The 13,079-nt window shown below is 37.4% G+C and overlaps 1 protein-coding gene across 5 annotated transcripts in view; it reads right to left on the bottom strand.

The window, feature by feature from the left end:
- The window catches only part of ANLN (anillin actin binding protein), a 53,823-nt gene that overhangs the window by 22,989 nt on the left and 17,755 nt on the right, over window positions 1-13,079 (bottom strand). For 4 of the 5 annotated variants that reach the window (XM_018047150.1, XM_018047154.1, XM_018047152.1 and 1 more), the window contains exons 8-15: window positions 9,462-9,585; window positions 5,650-5,760; window positions 4,704-4,942; window positions 3,641-3,786; window positions 3,221-3,368; window positions 2,188-2,323; window positions 1,360-1,542; window positions 273-399 (exon numbers count right to left, since the gene is read on the bottom strand). In XM_018047150.1, the coding sequence (XP_017902639.1) occupies window positions 273-399; window positions 1,360-1,542; window positions 2,188-2,323; window positions 3,221-3,368; window positions 3,641-3,786; window positions 4,704-4,942; window positions 5,650-5,760; window positions 9,462-9,585 (1,214 nt within the window). The remainder of the gene's footprint in view (window positions 1-272; window positions 400-1,359; window positions 1,543-2,187; window positions 2,324-3,220; window positions 3,369-3,640; window positions 3,787-4,703; window positions 4,943-5,649; window positions 5,761-9,461; window positions 9,586-13,079) is intronic. The other variant, XM_018047151.1, reaches the window with a different exon arrangement.

Genomic DNA, 13,079 nt, shown 5'->3' with positions numbered 1-13,079 from the left:
GTCCAGATTGCGTGTGTGTGTGTGTATAGTAAATATGTTAAAACACTTCAAAATATCAAATACTTGTAGACACATAGAAGAAACATGCTACTCAACGGAAGATCAGAAACATAAGAGTTAAATCAACAAATTGAAAAATGAGATATCTGTCCATATAAAAATAACACACAGATTACATTTCAAAGATTATCAATTCTACCTGTATGCTTAGACTATCTTAATTCTATTAAAAGAAAAACATGTTTCAACCACCAAAAGCCTAATTTACTTACAGAGTAAATGTAGTAGTGAATGTTAGGGCATCACCGTTAAGAGAATTTGAAGTACTTGCTAAGGGTGTGGCTACCATATTTTCAGCTCCTGCTTTTAGTATAATTAAGAAATAGTAATTTGCTGCATCTGTAAGAAATAATTACATTATCTAATAAGCACAAGCACAATCAGATTTAGCTAATCAGCATTCTGGGAGATCAAATGACTAATGTAATACTGCAACTGATTTTATTTAAAATTTCCTAAAGTCAACTTTTCAGACACTAAAAGACAAGACATAAACGGACAGACATATACCTGGAATAACATCATCAAGACACCTTCCTATTATGTAAACTGAAAAAACTTCACTACACATTCCTCAATTTCTGCTGACTTTAAATTTTACCTATTGACCCAAAATTCTTCAGCTAATAGTATATATCTCAAAAGTGTATATATATTCTGGCTTGTTATTTCAAAACGGAAATTAAAACACTATATTGCTGTGAAAGTTACCACCTTGTCCTATTTTTCAGATACTGGTGCCGTAATCTCCTTTATCCACCTTGTTTAAATATCATTTTAAGTAGAATACATAGCTTAGAAAAGTTTACTCAATCTAGAGGGTTAAACGAAATAAAATTTCAATAGACTTATCTATACTATCGTGCTCTTAACTCCCACAATCAGTAATTCAGGATTCAAAAAACAGATTTCCATAATGGAGTGAATTTTAAATAGAACAGAGTAAGTAAAATAAGTTATTTTAGATGCCCAATACGTTCTACAAAAAAATTAAGAATGTGAAATGGTCTGTTGTGTCAGAATAACTCACCTTGGTAATTTATGTTCGGTATTATGTTTAACAAGCCCTACTTTCAGTTAGAGCCATTTGTGTTATTCTGTAATCAGTAAGATCATATATGAAATTTGTCCTTGGTTATTTTTAGATACATATTTAAATAAAAGGAAATCAAGGCCTAAGATATACAAGTCTTGCTTCTTTCCGGATGCTCTACTTGTTCCCATTTGCACAATTCCAACCTAGGTGACGTTCATAATTTAACAGATGATCTCGAAGTGACAAAATAAAGATCACCATACCTGGTTTCTGAGCTGTACTGCAGACAAAATCTGCTTTTAGAGGCAAGCGGATTTCTGACAAAGTAATTGATCCTCTGGAAGGGACAAATTCACTTTGGGATATGGGACCAGCCTTATCCTTCCTCTGAGGCCCTTCATTCTTCAATTTATTCAACTCATCAATCAAAAGTGTTCTCTTCTCAGCTGTGTAGAAATATGCAAGTTAATATTTCAAATATTAAAACTGCAAATGTTTCTAAATGAAACCAGTGCAAGAAATGAAATGAAACCACATGCACTCATGTGGCAACTGTACACAACACCAAAGACACTGGTAAGAAATTACACAAGACCAAATCCGTAACTCTTCCTTCATATAAACAGGTGATAGGTAGTTAGGTAAGACCTTGATCACCCGTCTGTTCACAAAATGCTCAATACTCCAACTTTTGGTCAGTTTTCTTGTACGGTTAATTTCTCCATCCTAACGTGCCCTGTCATCCTTCATCATACATACACACACAACAAAATTCATATACTTGGTTTTAGCTACACATACAGAGATAGTGTGTGTGTATAAATATACTCATATATTCATTATCAGCACACTCTACATTTCTTCAGATGCACTCCAGATTCTTTCACCCTTTCATGTAAACTATGCCTTATTTTACATGCAAAGTTTTCACAAACCTCATTAAAAAAAAAAAAAAATTAAAAACAGATCGGCTGAAACAGACTATCAAAAAAAGCCCTTTCTCTAGAATTAGACATTTCTGAATATACTAGACAAAACGAGCTTTTCCTGGTGTGAAACTGTTGGAATTGTTTTGGGTGTATCACACATACTTGCTACTAGAAGAAGTCTTTCTGCCTCAGCTTCTTCCAGTGACCCTTTTCCATGTTCTTCATCAACACAACAGTTAAGAGCCTGGCTAGCCTGATAGATCACTGTCTGCTGCAAATTTATTTCATTATTGAGTTCCTAGTGAAACCAATGAGAGGAGAAAAAAAATTCACATTGAATCACTATTTTTACTTTATTTAAGCTTTATTTATAATTTATCCAATTAGGTAATTTCTAAAATCTCCAGAGAGGAAAGTCAAAATGTTAGTTTCACTGTTCAAGTTTCTAGACTATGCACCAAAAACATTTAACATCTTTTTCATTATGGCTTATCATAGGATATTGACTATAGTTCCCTGTGCTACACAATATATCATATTGAATATAGTTCTCTATGCTATACTACTCAGGGCTTCCCAGGTGATGCCAGTGGTAAAGAACCAGCCTGCCAATGCAGGAGACATAAGAGATGTGGGTTCGATCCCTGGGTCAGGAAGTTCCCCTGGAGGAGGAAATGGCAACCCACTCCAGTATTCTTGCCTAGAGAATCCCAGGGACAGAGCAGTCTGGTGGACTGTGGTCCATGGGGGTCACAAAGAGTTGGACACAACTGAAGCTATTGAGCAAGCATGCATGCTATACAGTAGGACTTGGCTGTTTATCCCTTCTATCTGTAACAGTTTGCATCTGCTAATCAAATTCCCAATCCATTCCTCCCCCTCGGCCCTCCCCCTTGGCAACTACAAGTCTGTTCTCTATATCTTTGAGTCAGTTTCTTCCACAAAGATAGGTTCATTTGTGTATGACAAACATTCTTAGAAGTAAATATTTCAGTAATATCAAACAAGCTTCCAACTTTTCCAGTAAAGAGAACTTTTCTCAGACTGAATTCAGGACTGAGTTCCTGAGGCCCTGCAAGCCAGACACTATCCTAGTCCTGGATACAGAGATGAATAAGACAGGGTCCTTGTCCTCAAGAAGCTCACAGTCTCAAGGTGTTAACATTCCAAATCCCCTTTCCAGTGAAGCACATACCTGCATCTTCTGTTTGATGTTAACCTGACAAGGAAAACCATTCTTTTTTTCTTCCAATTTTGAAGTAACATCTTCCTTCCGAACAATCACTTGCTTTATCGAAGGACGGTCCGTTTCTTTGACTCTTTGGGATCTATATGCATCAATGCTTCAGGAAATAAGTTACACTCTATTAAAAATCCAGCAACACACTAAGCACTATGCTTTGCTGAACGTATCAGCAGAGTCTGATATTGCAAAGTATCAGCAGAACACTTCACTAGAATGGAAAATGCCACTGGGTGAAAGAAGGTGACCAAAGCTATTTCAAAGTTTTATGAAGATTAACACTAATAACATTATCATTATAAATAACAAAACTTCTTATTTTAACCTAAACCATGACGCTTAGTGACTGAATGTCTTCCAAGATAGTCTCACCTATAAGGAAGATCATGATCTTCAGAACCAATGCTATCACCAGACTCAGCTCGAGGGACACGGGTTCTTTGGAATTTTCCTGGCTTTGGACTTTCATCACTGATGCTGGTGTCTTTCACTTCCCATCTAGGTGAAGAAACTAAATTCTGCAGGAAGGCACATCAGATATTAGATTTTATGGATGACATTGATTCTAAATGAGAAATCTGAGGAACTGAATGCCTTCTCTATTACTAGAAAATAAATATCCAAAAAGTCGACTGATTTATCATAAAAACAAGACAAACTATGTTCCTAAAAAGCATATGAATAAAAATTCAAAGACAGCTGAAGCCTACACTTGTAACTCTTTTTAAAAAAATATTTCTAATTGAATCAATTTCCAAAAAAGCTGCAGTTATTCAGTTCAGAGTGATAGCTAATAAATGTTAGTTATCTATCTTTTGCTAAATACTGATATTCTAATACAATTTAATATGCACTTCAACTCCACGATGGAGGTACTGTTTTTAACCTAATTTAACATTTAATTTGGCCACCTCACGCAAAGAGTTGACTCATTGGAAAAGGCTCTGATGCTGGGAGGGATTGGGGGCAGGAGGAGAAGGGGACGACAGAGGATGAGTTGGATGGATGGCATCACTGACTCAATGGACGTGAGTCTGAGTGAACTCCGGGAGTTTGGTGATGGACAGGGAGACCTGGTGTGCTGCAATTCATGGGGTCGCAGAGAGTCGGACACGACTGAGCAACTGAACTGAACTGAACATTAAATTGAGACAAAAAGGTTAAAATAACCTGACCAGTAAACACCAGTACATGCCAGGGTGTGAGCCCAGGTAGCTGGCTTTTTAAGCCATGTTACAGTTTGGATTTCATCTGATGCCAACAGGAAACCAATGAAGAGTTTTAAGATCTCTTCTAAGAGAATTAACATCAAGTTTGCAAAATATCCCTGGCTATAGGGTGCCAAATCCCCAGGTACCAACTAAAACAAAAACAGATCCTAATTCTACTTAGTTTCTTTATGTCCTGGGCCTATTTACGTTTAGTCCTGTCTTACCTCTGGACTTACCACACCAACTGTCTGTGCTAATGGAGCAAGCAAAGACATCGAGGAAATATTCAGTGCATCTTCCTGTTCTTCGCTGCTTTCTGCATCTGCTTGATCCATCTCCTCTTGGATCTTTTCCACATCTAGTCCACCTTCCTCTAGGACATCACTGAAGATGTCATTAATTACTTTTGAACTATTGATATCATCATCATCATCCACGCTCATCTCAATTTCACGTACCGCTTCTGAAAAATATTTCAATAGGTGAATACTGTGATTCAGACCTTTAAGAATTAAAGAGATAACAGAGAAGACTTAATATTCATATGCTTACTCAATAAGTAGGGGGAAAAAAAGGCCCTAAGAAAATGTATCTCCTACACAAACAAAACAAAAAGAAACAGAATACTGCTATAATATTCCAATAACATTTTCTAAGTAATGAAGGTAGGAACGATTAAAAGCTGATTCAGTGCCACAGGTTTGAGATAATTAAGGACTCAGACTGAAAGATAATAGCCAAAAGCTTCAGATTTACAAAATATACTCTTTCAAATAATTGTCTTTCTCTTGCTGAGAACTGTCTTTTCACTCTGTAGTCAATAACAGGACAATAATAACACCACAAATAAGGGCAGGATTCACAAATAAACTTCAAGGGCACTGATTTCTTCCAACTGTACATGCAGAGTGTGGAAGGGTAGCACATTTCCTTTCCCTATGAAAGTAAGTGACAGCCTTAATCACATTTTCACAGGGCATGGGACCTAAAGATAACTGTTAACCGTACCATATTTTGCAAAAGCAAGAATATTTCCTATTTTTTAAAAAAAAGGGGGTATTATAAAATCACAAGACATTTTGAAATATAAAACACTACATATTTGAATATGAGAATACTAATTCTCCTAGCATATCCAGAGTTAATAAGAAACAAAGAATGAAAACCAACCAATCTGCTGTTCAACCTTTGGTTCTGATGTCACTTTTAAGGATTTGTCCTCTTCTAAAAACAGTGTTATTTTCAAAGGGCTAGACTTTGTCATTTCACGTTCAGTAAAATCTAAAAAAATAGGAAAAACAATTTGAATATATATAAAAACTTAGAATTGTTCAGTAAACGACTCTTAATGCAATTCCCATCAGACTCCCAACAGTGCTTTTTGGAGAAATAGAAAATCTGTCCTAATTTTCGTATGGAACTTCAAGAACCTCTGAATATCTAAAATAATTTTGAAAGAGAACAAAGTTAAAAGACTGACATTTCCTCATTTCAAAATATATTATAAAGCTATAATAATCAATACAGTATGGTACCAACATAAAGATAGACATATAGACAAATGGAAAAGAATAGAGAGCCCAAAAAGAAAATTTCAAATATATGGTCAAAGCTGCCATGATAATTCAATGAAGAAAGGACAAATGTTAGAAAAATTGGATAGCTACATGCAAGGAATTAAGTTAGACTTTTATCTGATGCCATACACAAAAGTCAACTCAAAACAGATTAAAGACCTAGTAAGACTCAAAACTACAAAACTCCCAGAAGAAAACAGAGGGAAAGCTTTATGACACTGGATTTGGTGATTTCCTGTGTATAACACAAAAAGCACAGACAACAGAAGCAAAAATAGATAAATGGGACTACAAGCAGGGCACAGTAGGGGTAGGGATAAAGAGGTACAAACAACTATGTATAAAATAAATAAGTTACAAGGATATATTGTCCAACATATGGAACAATATTTTATAATAACTAAAATGGAGTATAATCTATAAATACGTTTAATCATTGTACACCTGAAACTAAGATAATATTGTAAATCAGTTAGTTCAGTTCAGTCGCTCAGTCGTGTCCAACTCTTTGCGACCCCATGAATCACAGCACGCCAGGCCTCCCTGTCCCTCACCAACTCCCGGAGTTCACTCAAACTCATGTCCATCGAGTCGGTGATGCCATCCAACCATCTCATCCTCTCTCGCCCCCTTCTCCTCCTGCCCCCAATCCCTCCCAGCATCAGAGTCTTTTTCAATGAGTCAACTCTTCGCATGAGGCGGCCAAAGTACTGGAGTTTCAGCTTCAGCATCAGTCCTTCCAATGAACACCCAGGACTGATCTCCTTTAGAATGGACTGGTTGGAACTCCTTGCAGTCCAAGGGACTCTCAAGAGTCTTCTCCAACACCACAATTCAAAAGCATCAATTCTTCAGTGCTCAGCTTTCTTCACAGTCCAACTCTCACATCCATACATGACCACTGGAAAAACCATAGCCTTGCCTAGACGGACCTTTGTTGGCAAAGTAATGTCTCTGCTTTTTAATATGTTATCTAGGTTGGTCATAATTTTCCTTCCAAGGAGTAAGCATCTTTTAATTTCATGGCTGCAATCACCATCTGCAGTGATTTTGGAGCCCCAAAAAATAAACTCTGACACTGTTTCCACTGTTTTTCCATCTATATCCCATGAAGTGATGGAACCAGATGCCATGATCTTAGTTTTCTGAATGTTGAGTTTTAAGCCAACTTTTTCACTCTCCTCTTTCACTTTCAACAAGAGGCTTTTTAGTTCCTCTTCACTTTCTGCCATAAAGGTGGTATCATCTGCATATCTGAGGTTATTGATATTTTTCCCAGCAATCTTGATTCCAGCTTTTGTTTCTTCCAGCCCAGCGTTTCTCATGATGTACTCTGCATAGAAGTTAAATAAGCAGGGTGACAATATACAGCCTTGACGGACTCCTTTTCCTATTTGGAACCAGTCTGTTGTTCCATGTCCAGTTCTAACTGTTGCTTCCTGACCTGCATATAGGTTTCTCAAGAGGCAGGTCAGGTGGTCTGGTATTCCCATCTCTTTCAGAATTGTCCACAGTTGATTGTGATCCACACAGTCAAAGGCTTTGGCATAGTCAATAAAGCAGAAATAGATGTTTTTCTGGAACTCTCTTGCTTTTTTGATGATCCAGCGGATGTTGGCAATTTGATCTCTGGTTCCTCTGCCTTTTCTAAAACCAGCTTGAACATCTGGAAGTTCATGGTTCATGTATTGCTGAAGCCTGGCTTGGAGAATTTTGAGCCTTATACTTTACTAGCGTGTGAGATGAGTGCAATTGTGCGGTAGTTTGAGTATTCTTCAGCATTGCCTTTCTTTGGGATTGGAATGAAAACTGACCTTTTCCAGTCCTGTGGCCACTGCTGAGGTTTCCAAACTTGCTGGCATATTGAGTTACAGCACTTTCACAACTATGCATCAATTAAAAAAATGTTTGTATATCAAAGAACACAGTCAACAGAGTGAAAAACCAACCTACTGGATTCAAGGAAATATCTTCAAATCATACATCTAAGAAGTTAGTATTAAGAATATAAAAAGGACTCCTACAACTCAACAACAAAATAATCAACCTGATTAAAAAAAATAGGCAAAGGATATGAACAGACATTTCCCCAAATATGATATACGAACGGGCAACAAGCATATGAAAAGATGCTAACATCACCAATCATAGGACAAAGGTAAATCAAAATCACAATGAGCTAACAAGTCATACCTATTAGGATGGCTACTATCAAGAACACAAAAAAATATCAAGTGTTGATGAGAGTGAGGAGAGATTGGAACCGTCATGCACTGCTGACGACACTGTGGGACCAGTACGTGATAATGTAGACAATACGGAGACCAGAATAATGGGTCCTCAAAAATACTGAAAACAGAACTACTATACGATCAAGCAATTCCACTTCTGGGCATATACCAAAAGAATTAAAAGCAGGGTCTCAAAGAGATATTTGCACACCCATGTTCATAACACCACTACCCACAATACCTAAGAAGTGGAAACAATCCACATGTCCATCAATGGATAACAGATCAACAAAATATGGTATATACACACAAGAAAATATTATTCAGCCTTAAAAAGGAAAGTAATCATGTCACACACTTGACGTATGACGTGTCAACATGGATGAACCCTGGGACATTATGTTAGATTAAATATGCTAGTCACAAAAATACAGATACCATATGACTGCACTTATATGAGCTATCTAAGGTAGTCAAATTGACAGACACAAAAAGTAGAATGCTGGTTATCAAGGGCTGAAGGGGGGAAAGGAGAGTTGTTGTTTAATGGATATAGTTTTAGTTTTGCCTGATGAAAGTTCCTCAACAATGTGAATATACTACTGAACTGCATACTTAAAAGCTGTTAAGATGGTGAATTTTAGTAATATGTTTTTCACAATTTCAAAAAAAATTAATTGTCTATGATATATTAAATGTCACTACATACAAAGCTACCTTATTTTCTTTAAACAGCTACATAATACTCAATTTCATGGATTTAGCACAATTTATTTACAGTCTTCTACTGATGGGCATTTAAGTTATTTAAATCTTACCACTATTACAAATGATGCAATGATTAATAAATTTGTACATACATCCATTGCACACTAGTTCTAGAATTCAACTTACAGAAACACTTGTGAAGAAGTTGAATTAAGGAGTACACACACTTTACAATTCAACAGATATTACTGAGTTTTTCTCCAAAAAATATTTATAGTAAATTTATACTCTCATTAAGAGTATGAGTTCTCACTCTGGAGAGAAAACTAAGGAAGAAGTATATAGCATGGCTAGAAACAAAAAAATTAATTTGTCTTTTTACACTAGAACAGCATTTCTGCTGTTTCCAAAATTATGGTAGACTGAAATCGACATTTTAAGTGAAAAAGAAATAGAAAATGCTTACCTGAAGTTTCTCTACTAGAAGGGTTTGCTGGTGTCTGATTTTCTGTCACCTTTTCTGTTACTGTAAGTGGTGGGGTACTTGAACCAACTTGTTTTTTGAGGGGAGTGCTCTGACAGTGAATTTCCTGCAAAAAGCAAATGTTAAATTTTATTTCTCAAAACTATAAATCTTGTCTTTTTACATGTTATTAAATGAAACAAATAAGAGTCATTGTTAGAAATAAACTTCCTCAGAACAAAACAGAAAATGAATGTTGAAAAGGTCCAGCCATGTTTAGAACACTAGTTCATATTCCTGATAATTCACAGTACATAAAATCTGGTCCCCTTTTTAAAGACCACTAGGCAAGAGAGAATGAAAATTCACATCAGAGTTCAGCTTTAGATAAACCAATTCAAATAAGAGGAAATAAGGCAAATAAGAGGAAAAATAATTAAGTCTCCTCAAGAAGAACAAAAAAATACAAGCTAAAACTATACGCCACTTCCACATCCCTTTTCAGCCACCGTATCTTTGCTCCCTGCCCTTTAGAGCCAAACTTCTGGGACTGCCTACACTAATGGACTCTACTCTTCACCCACTACCTGCCTCCTGCCCTCACCACTTCACCAAAAGGTTCTGCTAAGTCACAATGAGCTCCTTACTGTGATCTCAGTTCAGTCCACATTTACAACAAACATGTGACAATACTGACCACTCCTTCCTTCTGAAAGTCTCCTTCTTCCCTTGACTTTAGTTACATCACACTCAACTGCTTTCTCCTCCCATCACTTAGGCTGCTTTTTCTATGGGTACCACAGATGAATTCTGAAGTGGGAAGACCCTTGAACTCTCCCAATACAGTGTTCAGAATTTTCTTTACATGCATATGTACAACTCTCTAGGGAAGGATTCCACAGGTTTATCAGAAATCATTTAACACACCTAGAGAAAGAGAAGGAAAAGCATGAGACTGTGACATACTGGCAACCAAGTGAAGAAGGTGCTTCAGACAAAAGGGAGTGATTCACAAAATCAACCGCTGCTAACAGGTCAAGTTAAACACTAGAAAAGTGATTCTGAAGATCACTGGTGAATCTGCTAAAGGTAGTGGCGAGAGCATGAGCGGAGAAATCAAGAGAGAAGGAAGAGAAAAGCTGCAAGAAACAAGTAGAGACACTCCTTTGGAAGAGTATGGATGAAAAGGAGGCAAAGAAAGGGAGGGGAATAGGAGATTAAACGAGTTGCTTTTGTTATGATCATGGCATTTGGCCCCATCACTTCATGGGAAATTTAAATGCAGAAGAAAGGGAAATAGTGGCAGATTTTATTTCCGTGGGCTCTAAAATCACTGTGGATGGTGACTGCAGCCATGAAATTAAAAGACGTTTGCTCCTTGGAAGAAAAACTATGACAAACCTAGACAGCATATTAAAAAGCAGAGAAATTACTTTGCCAACAAAGGTCCGTCTAGTCAAAGCAATGGTTTTTCCAGCTTACTCCTTGAAGAAAAACTATGACAAACCTAGACAGCATATTAAAAAGCAGAGACATATCTTTGCCAACAAAGGTCCATATAGTCAAAGCTATGGTTTTTCCAGTAGCCATGTACAGATGTAGGAGCTGGACGATAAAGAAGGCTGAGCGCCAAAGAACCGATGCTTTCGAACTATGGTGCTGTAATAAGACTCTCGAGAGTCCCTTGGATAGCGGGGAGATTAAACCAGTCAATCCTAAGGAAATCAACTCTGAATATTCTTTAGGACTGATGCTGAAGCTCCAATACTATGGCCACCTGATGCAAAGAGCCGATTCATTGGAAAAGACCCTTATACTGGGAAAGACTGAGCACAGGAGAAGGGGGCAACAGAGGATGAGATGATTGGATCACATCACCGACTCAATGGATGACCAAACAACAAATGCTAGTGGGAAGGATTAGCCCATTCATTTCTTCCTCCTAAAGGAAATCAGTCCTGAATATTCATTGGAAGGACTGATGCTGAAGCTGAAACTTTGGCCACCCGATGTGAAGAACTGACTCATTTGAAAAGACCCTGATGCTGGGAAAGATTGAAGGCAGGAGGAGGAGGGGACAACAGAGGATGAGATGGTTGGATAGCATCACCAACTCAATGGACATGAGTTTGAGTAAGCTCCAGGAGTTGCTGATGGACAGGGAAGCCTTGTGTACTGCAATCCATGGGGTCGCAGAGTCAGGCATGACTGACTCCACTGAACTGAACTTCTTCCAAAGACAATTTTACTGAGTTCCTACTATGAGCCAAGCCCTAAGAACATAGATAGAAAAGAATGAGGCTCTCATACAGTGCTGGAAAGCAAAGTTAAAACACTTATAGGAAAATAAATATTCTAGTGAGGTAAAAACAGGATGACATGGACCCAAACAAGGAGGGAAGGGAACTGGGAAAAGGACCAAGTAAAAATTTCCAAAGGTAATTAAAGTTTGACCTATTCTTAATGATGCAGCCCATCACAGAGATACTTCACCCAGAGAGACTAGCAAAGCAAAGACAAACAGATCTGAAAACATGGGTACATTCAAGAAACTGCAAATAGCCTGCATGACAGGACTGAAGCACACGTGCAGAGGAGCAGTGAAGAGAAGTCAGATTTCTGAGTGATTCTAGATATCAAATCAAGCACTTTAGACATTTTTCTGGTGATGGCTATGGGAAGCTCTCCAGGATTTTAAGCACAGGAATACATGCTTATCTGCCTCTTGGAAATATTTTTCTGGCAGCAGTGGGTTAGCAGTAGACTGGAGAGTAGCCAGACTAAAAGCAAGGTGCTCATGCAAGGGTATAGTAATGAGTAAGGCAATGGCAGGGGAAAATACAGAGGACAAGACAGCTTGGCAACATATTTAGAAAACATATCACTGGATGTGTGTGTATTTATGCATAATATGTGCTTGAGGCCAGTGGGAAGAAAGACACTAACAAAAGGAAGGAGCCAAGGAAGAACTACCAGATTGTTTTAGATGAGGAAGTATACAGTAAAGCCCTAAGTGAAGACAGAGACTACCTGGGGAAGATACTCCAGCAAAGAAAGCTCCTCAGTCAACCAAAGCTCGACTAGAGTTCAGGAGAGAGGTGAGGGCTGCACAGCCAAGCATTATCAACATTTCTGTGATTGGCTGAAGCTAGATATGAGGATGGGAAAGAGATGTTCCAGGACAAGTGAGACAAAAAAAAAAGAGAGAGATCAGAACCTTGGGAAGTATGATTTGTTAAGCAAGGGAACTAGTAAAAAATAAAATCAAATAGATCCTTCTCAAAGAATATGGTAAAATGTATTATTCTATTTCTACTGGTACCCATGTTAAATGTAATTCTATTATTTTTAGCTTAAAAATGTAACCTAACACAGGGAAATTAAGATGTACAACTTCCAGTTGCAAAATAAATGGGTCACAGGGATGAAATGTACAGTACGGGGAATACAATCAATAATAAAGTAATAACTTTGTATGGTGACAACGATTAACTAGACTTATCATAATGACCATTTTGTAATCTATAAAAATAACAAATCACTATATTGTGTGGGAACTAGTATAGTACTGTAGGTCAATTATACTTCAAAAACCAAACAAATTCATAGGAAAAAAGATCA

The sequence above is a fragment of the Capra hircus genome, chromosome 4 (assembly GCF_001704415.2).
Source record: "Capra hircus breed San Clemente chromosome 4, ASM170441v1, whole genome shotgun sequence".
In the NCBI taxonomy this organism is placed as follows: domain Eukaryota; kingdom Metazoa; phylum Chordata; class Mammalia; order Artiodactyla; family Bovidae; genus Capra; species Capra hircus.
This window is presented reverse-complemented; position numbering and strand designations above follow the sequence as displayed.